At 42.8% G+C, this 18,132-nt stretch overlaps 1 protein-coding gene across 1 annotated transcript in view; it reads right to left on the bottom strand.

Annotated features, from left to right (window-relative positions):
- Window positions 1-18,132, bottom strand: part of arhgef10 (Rho guanine nucleotide exchange factor (GEF) 10) — a 372,032-nt gene that overhangs the window by 195,468 nt on the left and 158,432 nt on the right. Inside the window, 1 exon segment of the mRNA XM_038800413.1 lies at window positions 4,179-4,287. Within this exon segment, the coding sequence (XP_038656341.1) occupies window positions 4,179-4,287 (109 nt within the window).

Raw genomic sequence — 18,132 nt, 5'->3', positions numbered from 1 at the left:
TGACCTCATTAACACTACACCCTGTATGCTTCAACCGATGCCAATGCTTATGTAGTTACATTGTATATCTTGTGTTGCCCTATTATGCATTCTCATGTATTTTCTTGAAGTTTGTTTAATTCCCTTTTCTTCCATGTACTGAATGATCTGTTGAGCTGCTTGCAGAAAAATACTTTTCACTGTACCTCGGTACATGTGACAATAAACAAATCCAATCCAATCCAATCTATCTTACCTGGATGAAGTGGGCTAAGCAAGTAGTATGCTCCTAAAATTCATCAGTGTTACAAGTTTCTTTCTGCTGGGTGACAATTCTCAATATGCAGATTAAATGTGTCACTTTCTGTTGAGCTGAGATTAGGTTTAAATCATCTCAGTCAGTGGCCCACTTCTTGTGCTTTAAAAGCTACATTTCAGAATGTCTTATTAGATACATCAATGTCACCCCCACTCTCCAAAGGTGCAGACCTTCTGATTAAAGCTTGCAGCATCTTCAGTGCTATTTAACAGACAAATCCCATAATAAAGTGGATCAGTAGCCAATATTTACCTTCCCCCTTGAAATAAAGACCATATGATACAGGAGTAGAATTAGGATATTCGGCCCATCGAGTCTGCTCTGCCATTCAATCTGATATGTTTCTCATCCCCATTCTCCTGCCTTCTCCCCTAACCCCTGATCCCCTTATTAATCAAGAACCTATCTATCTCTGTCTTAAAGACACTCAGTGATTTGGACTCCACAGCCTTCTGCGGGCAACAGGTTCCACTGTTTTACCACCCTCTAGCTGGAGAAATTCTTCCACTGCCCCTTCAGTCTGAGGCTATACCCTCGGATTCTAGTCTCTCCTACTAGTGGAAACATCGTCTCCATGTCCACTCTATCTAGGCCTCTCAGTATTCCGTATGTTTCAATACGATTCCCCCCCCCCCCATATCTTTCTAAACCCCATTGAGTGCTCAACTGCTCCTCATATGACAAGATCTTCATTCCCAGGATCATTCTTGTGAACCTCCTCTGGACCTACTCCAAGTTCAGCACATCCTTCCTTAGATACGGGATCCAAAGCTGCTCACAATATTCCAAATTGAGTCTGATCAGAGCCTTACACATCCTCAGCAGTACATTCCCTGCTCTTGTATCCTAGTCCTCGCAAAATAACATTGCATTTGCCTTCCTAACTGCCAATTGAACCTGCATGTTAACCTTAAGAGAATCTTAAACTAAGACGCCTCAGTCGTTTTGTGCTTCAGATTCCCAAAATCCATCCCCATCGAGAAAATAGTCTATGCCTCTACACTTCCTACCAAAGTGTATAACCTCACACTTTCCCACCTCTGTCACTTCTTTGCCCGCTCTCCTAGCCTATCCAAGTCCTTCTGCAGCCTCCCCATTCCTTCAACTTGTTTCATCTGCAAACTTAGCAAGAATGCCCTCAGTTCCTTCTTCCAGATGGTTAATGTATATCATGAATAATTGTGGTCCCAACACCATGGCTGCCATCCTGAAAAATACCCCTTTATCCGCACTCTCTGCCAGTCAGCCAATCCTCTAACCATGCCAGTACATGGCCCCTAACAACTTGGGCTCTTATCTTATTTATCAGCCTCCTGTATGGCACCTTGTCAAAGGCCTTCTGGAAATCCAAATAGATCACGTTCACTGGCTCTCCTTTGTCGAATTTTCCTGTTACCTCCTCAAAGAATTCCAACACATTTGTCAGACATGACCTCCCCGTGACGAAGCCGTGCTGACTCAGCCCTATTTTAACACTTACTTCCAAGTATTCCTCAATCTCATCCTTAATAACGGACTCTAAAATCTTACCAAAGACTGAAGCCAGGCTAACCGGCCTATAATTTCCCATCTTCTGCCTCCTCTCTTCTTAAATAGGGGTCATATTAGCCATTTTCCAGTTCTCTGGACCCTCCCTGCCACCAATGATTCCTGAAAGATCATCACCAATGCCTCCACAATCTCCCCAGCTCTCTCCTTCAGAACTCTGGGGTGTAGTCCATCCAGCCCGGGAGATTTATCCACCTTCAGACCTTTCAGTTTTCCGAGCACCTTCTCCTTAGTGATGGTCACTACACTCACCTCTGCCCCCTGACTCTCTCGAAGCTCTGTTATGCCACTGTTTTCTTCCGTATAAAGTTTCTCTACCATTTCTTTGTTCACCATTACTACGTCTCCAGCCTCATTTTCCTGTGGTTTAATATCCATTCTTGCCTCTCACTTACCTTTTAAATATCAATAAAACACTTGCAATCTTCTTTCATGTTACGAGCTAGCTTACACTCATATTTCATCTTTCCCCCCTTATTGCTTTTTCAGTCGCCCTCTAATCCACGCCATATTGTATGCTTTTTCTTTTGCTTTTATGCTATCACTGACTTCCCTTCTCTGCCACAGATGCTTTGTCCTCCCCTCGGCATGTTTCCTCCTCCTTCGAATGAATTTCTGTTATGCCTCCCTAATAACCCCCAAGAACTCCTGCCATTGCTGTTCCACTGTCTTCCCTGCAGGGCTCCCTTTCCAATCAACTATGGCCAGCTCCTCCCTCGTGTCTTTGTAGTGACCTTTACTCAATTGCAATACTGTTACATCTGATTCCAGCATCTCCTTCTCAAACTGTAAGGTAAATTCTATCATACTGGGTCACTACCCTCTAAGGGTTCCTCCACCTTAAGTTTTCTAATCTAGTCTGCCTCATTACACATCACCAAATCTAGAATTGCTTGTTCCCTAGTGGGCTCTACCACAAGCTGCTCCTAAAATCCATCTCGTAGACATTCCACACATTCCTTTTCTTGGGATCTGCTACCAACCTGATTTTCCCAGTCCACCTGCATATTGAAGTCCCGCATGATCATTGTAATATTGTCTTTCTTATATATCTTTTCTATCTCCTGATTTATTTTCTGCCCCAAATCCTGACTACTGCTACATAAATCCCATCAGGGTCTTTTTACCTTTGCGATTCCTCCTCAACTCTACCCAAACAGATTCTATACCTTCTGACCCTATATCGCTTCTTGCTATCAATTTAACTTTATTCCTTACTAGCAAGGCAATCCCACCCCCTCTGCCCATCTTGGGTGTTTAGATCCCAGCCCTGATCCCCTGGCTGCCACATCTCTGTGATGCCCACAACATCGTACCCAGCAATGTGTACTACAAGCTCATTTACCTTGTTTTGTATACTGTGTGCATTTAGGTACAACGCCCTCAGTCCTGTGTTGATGGTTCCCCCGATTAAAGTGAACCAGCAGCCACTAATTAACAACACACCTTCTCCCCTATCCTACAATAAAGTGGATAAACGTACCCATGCCTCCGAAAAGGCATTGTTTAACACCCCAACTCCAGAAAGAGACAAAATGGACAAGCCCGCACTCCGAAAAGGGAATGCAAAACCATTTCAAGGAAAGAGAGATCTAACAAAATGAAAACTGTGTGAAACTAGATGTGGAAACTGCACTGAATAAAAGTTAATTCCCACTGCTCTGGTGAAGGTAACATTAACGAGCCATTAGATATTTTTGAATTCTAATTTATAATTGTCGACTGTGCTCCCTGGGTTGAAATCGGATATCAAAACTAAACACCAGCCCGTGATTAAGCCTCAAATAATAGGCAATCAGGTGGGGCCATTCATATTTTCATCCTTACTTTGTTACAGATGGGCAAGTTTTAAAGGAAATCAACGGTGAAAAATTAAATTGATGCAGAGCACCTGAAACACTTTTTAGGTTGTCGTTAGGGTTACTTATTGCACCACTTAAGAAGCTGGCCTGCTGGTCTCAATGAGAAGAGAGTGGGGCCGAATCACACAAGACAGAAAGGTCACCGGCTCAAGTCACAATCTGTGATTTCCACCAGGTCAATGGTGGGTGCACAACACGTGAACTCAGTGGAGGGCGAGAACAATCCAAGGTTCATGATACTCATTACTCGTCGGTGACTCTTGCTCGACTGCAGAAGTGTGTTTGGGGCAAGGGACAGTACATTGAATAGCAAAACATTCAGCACATTTATGGCATTCTATAATTTAAAAATAAATTTTATTACTAAGTTTTGCTCAAAGCTTTTGAAAAAGCTGCCTTCTTGGCAGAGACGACAAAAGTGATCATGTATTTTCCCTTTGCTCTGCAACATGTCCACTTCGCTCACTCACCTTGATACCTGTGTCTAATGAACGAACGTCCCCTTTTAAGAACGGCAGCTTTGGTCTTTTCTAATCCATCTTTCGTACCATCCTTTGCTGCTTTCATTAACTGTTGCATCTGGAAGTTAACAACATATTTAACATGCTTCGAAAGTATGAGAAAATGTTACATTTGAACTTCAGAAGTCAGAAAAGTCTAAGCAACCGCAGACCCCACTGACTCACTGCAAATCTCTGATGTATAACTGGGCTGCAGGGATCAAGAAGGATGCTGGTTCAATCGGCTATCTGAGTGCTGATGTTATTCTTTGTCAAGCCTGCAGTAAAGGTGCTACAATTGGCCTAATTTCACTCCTGAAAGCCCACAGGCGGACAAGGCTTATATCACCCAGGATTGTACTAACATTCAACAATAACGTGCACAAATAGCGTCTTTTTAAAAAATAAATTTAGAGTACCCAATAATTTTTTCCAATTAAGGGGCAATTTAACGTGGCCAATCCACCTAACCTGCACATCTTTGGGTTGTGGGGGCGAAACCCACTCAGACACAGGGAGAATGTGCAAACTCCACACGGACAGTGACCCAGGGCCGGGATTCGACCCCAGGTCCTCAGCGCCGTAGGCAGCAATGCTAACCACTGTGCCACCGTGCTGCCCCACATATAGCGTCTTTTAATGTTTCAAGGCACATTATCAAAACAAACTTGATATCCAGTCACCTCAGGAGTTGTAGAGCAGATTTTCTTTTTATTTGTCCATGGGATGTGGGTGTCACTGGCTGGGCCAGTATTTATTGCCCATCCCTGAGAGCATTTCAGAGCCAACCACGTTTCTGTCGGTCTAGAGTCACATATAGGCCAAACCAGGTCAGGACGACAGATTTCCTTCCCTAAAGGACATTAGTGAACCAGATGGGTTTTTATGACAATCGACAATGATTTCATGGTCACCTTTTAGACTTTTAGTTCCAAACTTTTGTTTATTGAATTCAAATTTCACTATCTGCCATGGTGGGATTTGAACCCGGGTCCCCAGAGCATGACTCTGGGTCCCTGTATGACTAGTCCAGTGACAAAACCATCACACCACTGCCACCCCTCAAAGAGGTAGGTTAAAGAGGCAGATTTTAAGGAGCATGGGTAGAATGCGCATTTGCAGCTGAAGGCATGGGTAGAATGATTAAAAATCACAGTTGTGCCAGAGGTCAGAATTGGAAGGAAAGGAGCTCCCAGAAGGTTGGGGAGCTGGAGCAGGTTACGGAGCTAGGCGGGGATGAAGCCACAAGAGCAATCTGAAAACAAGGATGGGATTTTCAAATTGAGGCATTGCCCAACGGGGTAACAATGTCGGGGTAACATGCACAAGGGAAGTGGATAAATGGAACTTGGTGCAAGTTTGGATACAGACAGGCAAGTTTTGGATGACTTCAAATTTACAGAAGGTTGAATGTGAGGTGCCAGCCAGGACAGCAATAAAATAGTTAAACCACAAGTTAACAAAGGTATGGATAAGGGTTTCAGCAGCAGTTATGCTCAGGCAGGGGTTGAGGCAGGTGATAGCACAGTGTTGATTTAGGCAGTCCTATGATAGGGTAGGATTTTAAGGATGGCGATCAGCATGTAATGTGCAACTGCCGACTCTCAAACTCCCACTGCCATTTAGCACTCACTTGACTTCGTTCCACCCTTGGAAAGATATCCCATCCGTGAGAGCTGTCGGCCAATCACAACCCGGCCAGACACAGCGCTGCAGTGGCCAGAAGAGGTACTGCAGCGCTCTGCTTGGGACTAAGTGCCATGACAGTTGCAAAGGTAAATTCTGGGGTAAATTCTGGTTGGAGGATAGGTGATACTGAGGAATGGAGAGGGGGTGATCGGAGGGGGCGATTGTAGCATCGGGGGTAAGCCAGGGTGGAGGATGTGCCAGAGCTCCAATGTCCCAACTCTGAGGGAGGCCTTCAAAGTAAGATGCCTCCATCCCCCCTCCTTTCCTGCCGAGATGGGGGAAAGTTTTATTGTTAGTTGCCCACCCTGCTCACCTGCCAATCTAAAAATTGAGGCTGGGTGGGATAAGGCCCTTAAGCAGCCATTAAGTGGCCACTTAAGGGCCTAAATAGGTGAAAGGGTGGGCTTCCCGCTGGAAGTCCTGCCCATCAAAGCATGAAATGCACCTGGATTTGGACGGGTGCGTAAAAATCTCACTGATTCAATTTTCCATCCCCACTGTGTGTCCCCTCCCGCCTCAGAAGCAACTTGGGTGTCGCACAAAAGTCTGCCCATTAGATCACAAACTCATCTGGAGTCAAATGCAAAGCTTGGATTGTGAGCAGGGTTGTTTAGCCAAAGTGAGTTGCCAGGTGAAGGATGGAAGCTGATGCTAGGGAACAGTTTGTAGTGGGATTCCAAGACAATAGCTTTGGCCTCCCCAATTATCAAGACATTTTATCAGGTACTGGATGTCAGACAAGCAGACAAAGGTAAGGTGGTAAAATCATAAGAAATCGGTGCAGAAGTAGGCCATTTGGCTCCTCGAGCCTAGACTGCAATTTAATAAGATCATGCCTGATCTGTTTGCGGCCTTTGCTCCACTGTGCTGCCTGCCCCCCATGAAGCTGGACTTCCTTTGAGATCAAAACTCTGTCAGCTCACCTTGAATAGTTCAATGCTCGCTGGGGAAGAGAATCCCAAAACACAAATGACCGTCGGTCAGAGAAAAAAAACTCATCTGTTTCTTACTTGGAGACACTTTATTCTCTCAATGGCTTTGAAGTAGTCAGCTGTGAAACTAATCACCATGTTTATAAACATCAAGCTATGATTGCCGGCTCCTGGATAGCATCAAATGGAGTTAAGTGCTTTCTGTTAGTTTCACAGCTGGCTACTTCAAAGACACTCAAGCGTGAAGTGACATGAATGAAGCAATGCAAACAGCTAGATGTGTGGAAGCTGTCAATCACAGCCTAGTAAAATCAATTTCACAGAGAAATGAATGGATAGCTTGCAGATCAAGGATCTGAGGATGTTTAAACCTAGCTGACTGGTTTTCTCGTTCCAGGAATTGACAGGTGCTGCTTCCTCTGCCTGAGCCAGCAGGTGTATTGCACAGGTGAGTTTCGAAGCGGTGATTTTCTTCACTACCTGCGTTTGGACTTCTCTCCAGGTTTTCTGGCAGGCTTCCAAGCAGGGGGTCTCTCTTTCGGGGGGCTTCCAGGCAGGGGTTTCTCTTCTGGGGAACTTCCAGACAGACAGAGGTCTGTCTCGAGGGTTTCAAGGTAGTGGTCACTATTATCGGGGGTGTCTCTTTAATTAGAGGTCTCTGGTGGGGGTCTACTTAATTAGCGGATCTCTCGTGGGGAGACTATGGGGGGGGTGTCTTGTAGAGGTGGGGTGGGCAGGTCTTGCATTGTGGGGGGACAGGTGGTCCTCCGATGGACTTTGGGGGAAACATTCACGGCACAGCCTGTCAATGCCATGTTGTAAAGACCTGCATTAATTCTTGCCCATGTGATTCCTGACACAGGGGACCGGAGAATCACGAGGATTCAGAGAATATGGTGCCAGGCCACTTATACCCACTTCCAAATGGGTCTTAATGATTCATTTGCATCCTCCCGCTAGAGCTGGGTGCGAACTTCGATCCCAACGCCAGGGAGAGCGTGGCATCGGAACGGGATCAGCAGCTGGCATCGATCGTATTTTCTGCCCAACGCTGGTATGTCTGCCGCTTGCCACCAGAAGCAGAGTTCTCGATGCGGCGGAGAATCCAGCCAATGTCTCGTGGGCTCTACTCAGAACCCAAATGGGCTGTATGTAGCCCCCGCCTTGCAGGTTGCGCACTACTGCTTTACATCATACTCACAACTTGCTTTCTACCTATCTTTGTATTATAACCAAATTTAACAATAATAATCAGTCCCTTAATCCAAGTCGTTAATATACATCATAAATCCCGGACGAGCCCTTTGATGTTGTTCTAGGGGCTGGTTTAGCTCACTCGGCTAAATCTCTAGCTTTTAAAGCAGACCAAGCAAGCCAGCAGCACGGTTCGATTCTCGTACCAGCCTCCCCGGACAGGCGCCGGAATGTGGCGACTAGGGGCTTTTCACAGTAACTTCATTGAAGCCTACTTGTGACAATAAGCGATTTTCATTTCATTCATTTTCAAATAGATGCAAAATCAGCATTGATCCCTGCGGCACTCCACTAGTTACAGTTTGCCGAAATAAAAATTACCCATTTATCCCAACTCTGTTTCCGGTTAGTTAGCCAATTCTCTATCCATGCTAATATATCACTCCCAACACCATGTGTTCTCATGTGGCACCTTATCGAATGCCTTTTGGAAATCCAAATACATGGTAGGCAGAATTCCCTGGTCACTGCAATTCAATTTTTCCGACGACAGCACACACCCGCCAGCAGGTTTTGTGGTGACGTGGGATGGTTACAATGGGAAATCCTATTGACAAGTGGCGGGAAGATAGAATCCCGCCACCAGCGAACGGGGTGCAGCCGAGAAACATGCAGCAAGCAGGCCGGAGAACCTCGTCCAGCATCTACTCGTTCCCCTTTATCTACCCTCTTGTTACATTCTCAAACAACTCTAATAAATTTGTCAAACACAATTTCCCTTTCACAAAACTATGCTGACTCTGCCTAGTTTTTAAATGTTCTGCTACGAGTTCCTTAATAAATGACTCTGGCATTACCCAATGACAGGTGTTAGGCTAACTGACTACAGATTCCTCTTTTCTTGAATAGAGGTGTTAAATTTGCAGTTTATAATCCATTGAAACCTTTCTAGAAACAAGGGAATTTTGGAAGATAACAACAAACACATCTGCTATCTCTGCAGCCACTTCTTTTAAGACCCTAGTATGCAGGCCAGCAAGTGCAGGTAACCATCGGCCTTTACTCATATTAAATTTCTCAGTAATTTGTTTCTAATGATTGTTTTAAGTTCCTCCCTCCCATTTTTCTCTGGATTTTTTATTATTCTTGGGATACTTTTTGTGTCTTCACCCATGAAGTCATATGCAAAATACTTCGTTAATACCTCTATAATTACCTTGCTTCCCATTAATAATTACCCAGTATCATCCTCTATGGGACCAATGATTACTTCAGCAACTCTTTTCCTTTTTATATACTTGTAGGCAGCTTTATTGTCCGCTTTTATATTTCTTGCTAGTTTTCACTCATACTCTATTTTCTCCCTCTTTATTATTGTTTTAGTCATCCTTTGGTTTCTAAACGTTTCCAAGCCTTCTGGCCGACCAATCACCTTTGCAACGTTGAGCAGCTTCTCTTTAAATTTGACACCATCCTGAGCTAACTTGGTTAACTAAGGATGGTGGTCCATTTTTCTAAAGTCTTTCTTTATCAATGTAATATATCTTTGTGAAGAGATATGAAATGTCTCCTTAAATGTCTGGCATGCTTCTCTATCACCTTACCATTGAACCCTATTTTCCCTGTCGACTTTAGCCAGCTGCGTTCCTACCTTTGTAGTTGCCTTTGTTTAGGTTTAAGACACTAGTTTTAGATCTACATTTGTCACTGTCAATCTGAAAAAATTTAGAGACAATGGACTGGTTTAAACAGCTGGGGTCCTCAGCATACATGAGAAACTCTTGTTTTTTTAGATGTTCGCATTGGGGTCAGTGTGTAAACAAGAAGTAGGTGTGGCCCGAGGATTGTTCCTCAGAGTTTACTAGAAGTAACATGTGGGAAAGATGGGTATGGATTAGGGATATGACAGTACATTCTAAGATTTCAGAGGAAAGAAGTGTTAGAGGAATCAAGTGTTTGCCTCCTGAAGAGGTTTATCTTGTCGCAAAAACTGACATTTTCATCACTTCCTCATAAAAAACTCAACTTCAAGCTTTCTGTACCGGCACACTATCAATTTATTTCCAAACTCTCTTCCTCTCTAAAGATTTTTATATGTGTCATTGCCTGAACATCTGTGCTGATAATCGATCAGGGCATTCTATAAATGCAATGTAATGGTCCCAAACAACATTACAAATGACATTTTCTGTAACTGTGAATATGTTACTTTATCCCTCCTCCGCATCTTTGCAGCCTTTGACCACATTAGGTGTTCCCCTTTTCCCACCCATGGATTAATCCTAGACTCCCTCCTCTTCCTCATCTGCATCTTGCCCCGTTCGCAACCTCATCCATATGAGGCTAGTTTCCATGTGAACATTGAAGACACTGAGTTTTACTTGTCTACCTTCAATGGCAAACTTCCCACTGCATTTGTGTTTGATAGACTACAAACTTACAATGGTCAGCTGGGCCATGGGATCAAGCAAAAAGCAGAAGATTGGAAGGAAGAAAATGAACAAGAGAAAATAAAGATTTAAACCAAATTTGTAGTCATTGTGGGGTGGGTGGGGAGAGGAAGAAATATGTTCTCACTTGCAGGGGGTAGATGCAGATGTAAAGGCTAGCACTTATTATTCATACCTACTATTTCAGCACAATTTATCAAGATGGTAAATTCACCCTTCTGGCGCAGAAGCCATTGTGGAAAATGAAGCTTTGCGCAAGTCAGCAATCTAAATGTAAGGATTTAGAGCTCTGCTTCAGACTCTGCATTTGACCAGGACTCAGTTATCAAAGGCATTTATCCCAGTTGTGGGAACTGCGAAATGCATTTGCATTTTATGGGACAACTAAGTTCCACATATTGAGTGAAAACCATGTGCTTGAAGATTAGATTCTTAGCTTTTTATCATGTAAGATTGATACCCTCTATCATCGCTACATGAAATAAACTGAATAATGAGTACCTCAGTCACAGTATTTTGTCAAATGTTGGATGTCACACTTTAGGCCAGAGAGAGGGCAGAGGAGATGGTCCAGATGGTAACAAGTTTGAGGGACTTCAGTTATGTGGAGGGAATGGGAGAAATTGGGGCTGTTCTCCCTCGAGCAGAGAGGGTTAAGGGAGGTGTTCAAAATCATGGTGGATTTTGATGAAGCAAATAAGGCAAAAAAATGTTCCCAATGGTAGGAAGATTGGTAACCAGTGAAGACATTTAAAAAATGGAAAAAATAGCTGGATGAGATATGAGAAGACAAACACTGCAGATACTGGGAAAACAAAAAAAAAACTGAAAATGCTGGAAATATTCAGGAAGTCTATGAACAGAGGAACAGTAAATATTTCAGGTTGATGACGTTTCATTAGAAATGGGAACAATTAGAGATGCAGCAGGATCTAGCAAGCACAGGATCATGGAGGGGAGTGAAGAACAGACAGAAAGGTCTGTGATAAGTTGGAAAGCAGGAGAAAAATTATGGAGCAGATTTTCACGGAGTCGGGGAGACTCTGGGGACATTTAAAAATGGCAGTTGGCACCTGGATCTGAAAGTCTCTCTCCCATTTCTAAAAGATCCTATTTTTGCGCAGTGGGGGATAGAGTTCAGCAGGCCATTTGAACTGAGTGCTAAGGTCAATAGACCACAATTTCCCTGGAACAGAAACCTTATTTCATAGAGTGGGAGTTATGAACCTTTAGAGGAGGCATAAATTTTCTTGAAGGGTGGATAAAGTCTGTAGAACTTTATTTGTAGAACTTCAAGATATTTAAATGGACAACCCTTTAAAAAGTCAAAGGAACTGCCTGTCTCTTATGGCGAGAGTTAAAAAGAGATTGTTCTTGCAGTTTCAATATCTGTTTGCTGGCATAATCCTAAATCCATCATAGCATTAGTAATACTTGGCTGCATCCACAATCTATCATTATTAAGGTGGGGAGGGGGTCGCAAGTTCGCAGTTGGATCGACAATTTACAGAGGTTATTAAAGCATTAGCTTTGATATGAAGTTATGAATACAGGTGCTTTTTTTTAATAAAGGATTCAGTACTTGAAGGAATATTAATGCATTGCATAGGCATTCATGAATGGGAGTCTTTTTATATAGTGAACACTGCAATATTTAGATTATGTTACTTTCAACATGGCTCCTGAATGGTGGCCTGAGCTAGATACTAAGTGAGTTGGGACAGAGGGTATAAGTACAAGGGTGTTGGGTAGGGGACAGTTATAGGCATGAGTTGACATAGGGGCTATACGGGGATTGGTGGAGGAGATTGGTGGAGGCATCCATTGGTATTAAGTTGGCACAGTGGCAATAAAGGGCCATGTGGCTGGGTGAGGTTAGCATGATTTAGCATGTATGGAAATGGGAGTGTATGGGAGGTGGGAAGGGTGAGGGCTAGAGCACTGTGCATAACAAAGCAACTGGGATGTACCTGTAAAGAAATGAAAAATGCATCCAGAGGGCATATAATAAGAATCAATTATTACCAACAGCTGCCATCCAAAATAGATGGGACACAGGTTGTAATCTGCAATTGTTGAACTCAATGTTGTGTCTGTCTGGAAACATTGAAAGTTCATCATCAAAGGATGAAGCACTGTTACTCAAACGTGCACTGTGCTCCACTGAGATACTCCATCTCCTGCTCCCACCCCTGTCATACCTTTCAGAGCCACAGTTGGATTCCTTCAGTCCTCACCTACCCCCTCACCAGCCTCCACATTCAAAGAATCAACCTCTATCATTTCCAACACCTCTAGCACCATGCCACCACCATGCAGAATTTTCCTTCCCCCAACCCCTCGTCTAGCATTCTGTTGGGGCCATTCAACTCCTCAATCACCCCCAACACCTCTCAATCCTATGGCGTCTTCCCATACAAGTGCATAAGATGCAATATCTGCCCTTCTTACTTCTTCGCTTCTTGCCATCCAAGGCCCCAAACACTCCTTCTGGTTGAAAAAGTGATTTACTTAAAATACTTTCAATTTGGGAAACTGCATTCGCGGTTTATGAAACATAGCTTCAATGACCGCTTTGTGAAACCTCTCTAGCATTTGAGTTTGTCTGTCCCATTCCCACTCTGATGCTGGTTGTCGAGGTCCAAATTTTTCTAATGAAGCTCAATGTAAGCTCATCAAACAGTATCTCACTCTTGCTTAGACACTTTACAGCAATCAGATTCAACCCTCAATTCAAAATTTCAGATGAAAAGCGTTGCCCTGATTTTTTCTCTCAAATGTCAGATGTTAGTGATGATTCTGTTTTATGGGATGAATTGAACAGCTCTTTCAAAGATCCAGTAAGATACATCAGACCAAATGGCCTCCCTTTGGTTCTGTAAGGTTCTATGGATCCCTTTTTTATTAGATGTCATTTAATTTTACATTAATACACAAAACCAAAATTCACAGCAGATTAAAAAACTACCTAGAAAAATCCAAATTGCAGTAGAAAGCTGGTCCTTTGTGTTCAAACTATTCGCATCACCACTTCACGCACAAGGACATATTATATGAACTAACTGTGTTGCCATGGAATCAGTCATTCGGAATTAACAACTGATGGTTAACAGACAATGGAGAAAAATATCACGTATAGCTGGACATCTGATGCTCATAATTCATGATGGGGGTGGAAGTAGGTTGGAGTGCTGAGTGCCATTTAAAAAAAAGGAACTGTTAATAACTAGTGCCTCCACATCGCAAGTCACTTTAGACTTCTGGTTTACATGAGAAATGTTCACACAGTTCACAAACACGTGGCAGGCTGGTTCAAAACCAGATCGTTTGCAAATATAAATTCAGTACTCTGTAATTTTGTCCATGTACAAACATGCAACAGGAGAAGACAGTTCAGGGTCTGTCTACTTTAAAATAATTAATCTTAATGGCTTTCCCTCTGATAAACAAAGTAATTTTAATTCAAATGCCTCTTATGTTTTACACTTGCAAAGGAAACCAGTGCAAGTACATTCGCAGAAACTCTCAGCACTCACACTTACTTAAATCTGTTCTCAAAAGGCTGTACAGTGATTTATTTTCCAATATTTTGCAGCAATTAAACATTTGGCTTCTGATTTAAAGTATTAGATGACAAGGTATAGCAGCACGCCAGACGCACTCAACAGATGTTCAGAGACTGCAACAACAAATTTTCATGTACTGTAGAATTTATGCTGCCCACTCCCACCTTTTAAATATTCCACAATAGGGTATTATTAGGCCTGTACAAAAAAACACAAAGCATATGTGTTTTGTGGCCAACAGATGTCTATCATAAGGTATATAATTAACAGTGCAAGGCTTTGTTCATTATCTCCTCCTCAACAAACTTGCAATGTGACTCAAATTAATCACAGATTGCAGCATTTGAAATATTCCACTGCAGAGTGACACCTACTTGCACCCATGGGATTCATTTGCACACAAGTTCAGTGTTAAAATCATAACTCCAACAGAGAAATGCTGAACCCTTTTTTAGCTGCTACTAGTAAAGATTATCGACAGCCACATGTTGTATCAGATACAAGTGACAGAGAAACCAATCTACACTGTGAAAGCTCCATATAACAAGAGAGAAAAGACTCATCTGACTACAAAGGAGAAGAAAACAATTCTCAAATACCTCGTTGAAAATGCAAGGTAAATGTGGAAACACAGGTTAAATTAAATCACAAGATGGATAAGTATTGTAGTGTGTTCTGAGAATATGAAAAAGGATGGTCATTTGAATTATTCACACAGGAACTTTACTGTACATTTTATCAGCAATGACATTTTTATTAATTACTAATGTCATTGTTCTGTTGGGATTTTAGACTCACTGAATTTGAATAAAAATTGAATTCCTGTGCTAATTTGTGCTAAACATTTCATATGTGAGGCACCGAGATGAGCCTCATTGACTTCATCTACGATTTGTGAATGACCAGGGGGTGGAACGACTATCCTAGGCGCCCAAATAATGCAATGATCCTTCACACTCAGCACATCCTTGCATTCTATATTTGGTCTCAGTTCCTCATCAACTGTAACAGAAGTCCAATTCTGTAGTAGGAATCTTCACACCTGGGACAAAACAGGATCACTGTCCGTCCACTATTTAATCTGTTTAGTATTGAAAGTCATTCCAGAAAAACAAAGTCTCCAGAGGAAATACCGTCTTGGTTGGTATGTCCATAAAGGAAGACGGCTCAGTGTGTCTGCATTGGCATTGTTCTTCCCTGCCTTGTACACGATGCTGTGCTGCTCAGCTGACAACGCGAGTGCCCAACATTGTCATCTCGCTGAGGCAACAGGAGGAATGCCCCTGGCACGTGTCCTTTGGAGGCCCTGGGGCCAGAGGGTCCCAGGCTACTTGCCAGCCCTGCCATGCCACCATGTTCCAGACGGCGACTCTGAGAAGCGTAGTTTTCAATCGGGCGGGGTATTCGGAGGGGGGTATTCAGAGGGGTAGATGGGATTGGTGGCTACTGTCACATCCCTGTAGAGACGCTCCGGGTTGGCATCCAACACTCGCTCCTTTCGATCGGTGCCCATAGGGCCCTGGTGGTCACCTTGGACAGAAGGGTAGCTGATTTGAGCTTCGGTGTCCCTGCATTATCTCGCTGTACCAGCCCTGGCGGCTCCCCAAAATCTGCACCATGGTGTTGATGCCCTCATCAATGGCAGTGAACAAGCACAGGGGTGATGGTAAATGGGACATGGGTACAGGTTAGGATAGAGGCAACTGAGTTTTGCATAACCTGTAGTTTAGAGGGTAGAATATGGTAAGCAGCCAGGAACTCATCAGAATATTTAACTAGAGGTAATAATGGCATGAATTAGGATTTTAGCAGAAGATGAACTGAGGTAGGAGCAAAATCAGGCAATGTAGTGGAGGTGGAAATAGGCAGTCTTGGTGATGGCTCAGATGTGTGGTGGGAAGCTCACATCCGCTTCAAATATGGCACCAAGTTTGGAAATAGTCAGGCTTAGTTTCCAGCTGTTGTCATAGAGAGAGACTGAGTCGGTAGCTGAGGAACAGAGTTTAGAACGGTGAACGAAGGCAATGACTTCACTCTTTCCAATATTTAATTGGAGGAAATTTCTGCTTCAGGTAAGTAGTATGATAATTTTAAAACAGTGGAGGAGTGGGGTAAGGTTGTGCTAAGATTGAGCTGGATGTCATCAGGGCATTAGTGAAAACTAACACTGTATTTTTGGATGATGTTGCCGATGGGCAAAACAAAGAAGAGAGACCGGGATCAATCCTTAGCAGACACCCAAGGTAACAATGCAGGAGAAGGAGGTGAAACAAGCCAGGGTCCCAGGTTCGATTCCCGGCTTAGGTCACTCTGTGCGGAGTCTGCACATTCTCCCTGCGTGGGTTTCCTCCGGTTGCTCCGGCTTAATCCCACAAGTCCAGTAAGACGTGCTGCTAGGTAATTTGGACATTCTGAATTCTCCTTCCGTGTACCCGAATAGGCGGCAGAATGTGGCTTTTTGGAGTGAGGAGGCAAGTTACCCTCCTCAAAGTTCCCAGGGTCTGACCTGCTCTTGCAGCCACAATATTTATGTGACTCAGTTCTGTTTCTGTGTATAATTCTGTGCAGCTTTTGATATTATACACCTTTTAATAACTTTGAATTATTTAATTTATCTTCTTAAACATCAAATTCGATCTTGAGTTGCATAACAGGAGCTTTCCTTCACATCCTGTGCTATAGAATTGTTGTACTGAGAAGCCAGTCACATAACACTGGTGAGTTCACTATAGAGATGAGTGGGCATGTTGTGGAGCAGTAATGGTGGGAAATAGTTGCAGAACTGACAGTAATGAACAGAATCAGTAGAAAGCAGTGATAAAGGGAAGGTAATTCAGAAATTTGTATTCTCGAAGTTCCAACTTGAGAAATAAAATCAGATCAGTGATACGCAGTTCACCCTCATGGTACAACTGATAATGTACGGCTGATTCGCAAAATAAAAGTCAGAAACAAGTTTAATGACTTAAGTAACTGTTAGCTTGACTCAGAAATGTTACAATTTCAGAATGAAGGTAGATTAGAATAATTCTTTTTTCGTTGTCTCTATTTGAGGGAGCTAAAGTTTTTTTAAAATTAAGATTTTGTTTCCATTCACATTAAGGGGGAGAAAATTGTAGAAGGTAAATATTGGCCTGAGTTAAGTTATGGTAGTGATGATGAAATCACCAGCAAACACCATCATTCCTTCACCAAAACTAGCAGCAATTTTAAGGATCCGGACACGTGCAGAATAATGCAGAAATTCAGATGCTGCAGTCAGCAACTCTTTACTCCACTATCAGGTAAGCTGTACAGACATTGTTACAGACTTTGCCTCCTTTGGAATCATGAATTAACACAAAATTCCATTCTAACACTGGTAATTTGTGCTGTAAAAAACCTGGAAAACGTTGCGCCTTGTTGAATAAGGTGTAACTGGGTTTTTACAGCTTACTAACGTTATAATTACTGCTAAACATCCTTACTGACTCAAAGCCGATTTTACATATGTGGAATGTCACATTTCTCCACAATGATTAAAAGTCTCTCTTTTTTAAGTTTTCTTTCAAAAATAAGCGTTTGGCTTTATTTAAGCTTCTGCATTAATTTTGTGATCTGAAATTTTAAGTTCAAAGCAAAGGATTTAAACAGCTTTTAATTGCTTGGTTCGCTATGTGTGAATAATTTGATCGGATGCCCACCTGTCAGCACTGCTGCTGTACGCCAAGACAATCTCTTAACTTGGCGCCACATTTAAACTGCCACCGGAAAAAAGGGAAATCAATGCTTCAGAGATGGCTACTTTGGTATGAGCAGCTTTCTTCCAAGTGAGAACGCTTGTTGACTGCAAAAATCCAGGCCATTATTCCATTTAAATGCCCCTCTCATTTGTCAGTACTGATAACTTAATGGAAACAATTAAACATTCAGCTTATACAGAACACATGTCAGACATGATTTATTGCAGGAACCTCGAGTGACATTTACTTCCAACACTCTGGGTTAAGTATGTGTTGGTGTTTTCAGCTATCCACACCTTGGATGATTGAGCAATAGGGAAACGATACAGTGAAAACAGATAATTTAGCAACCATACAACAACACTCATAAG

Source organism: Scyliorhinus canicula, chromosome 6 (genome assembly GCF_902713615.1).
Source record: "Scyliorhinus canicula chromosome 6, sScyCan1.1, whole genome shotgun sequence".
NCBI lineage: Eukaryota > Metazoa > Chordata > Chondrichthyes > Carcharhiniformes > Scyliorhinidae > Scyliorhinus > Scyliorhinus canicula.
This window is presented reverse-complemented; position numbering and strand designations above follow the sequence as displayed.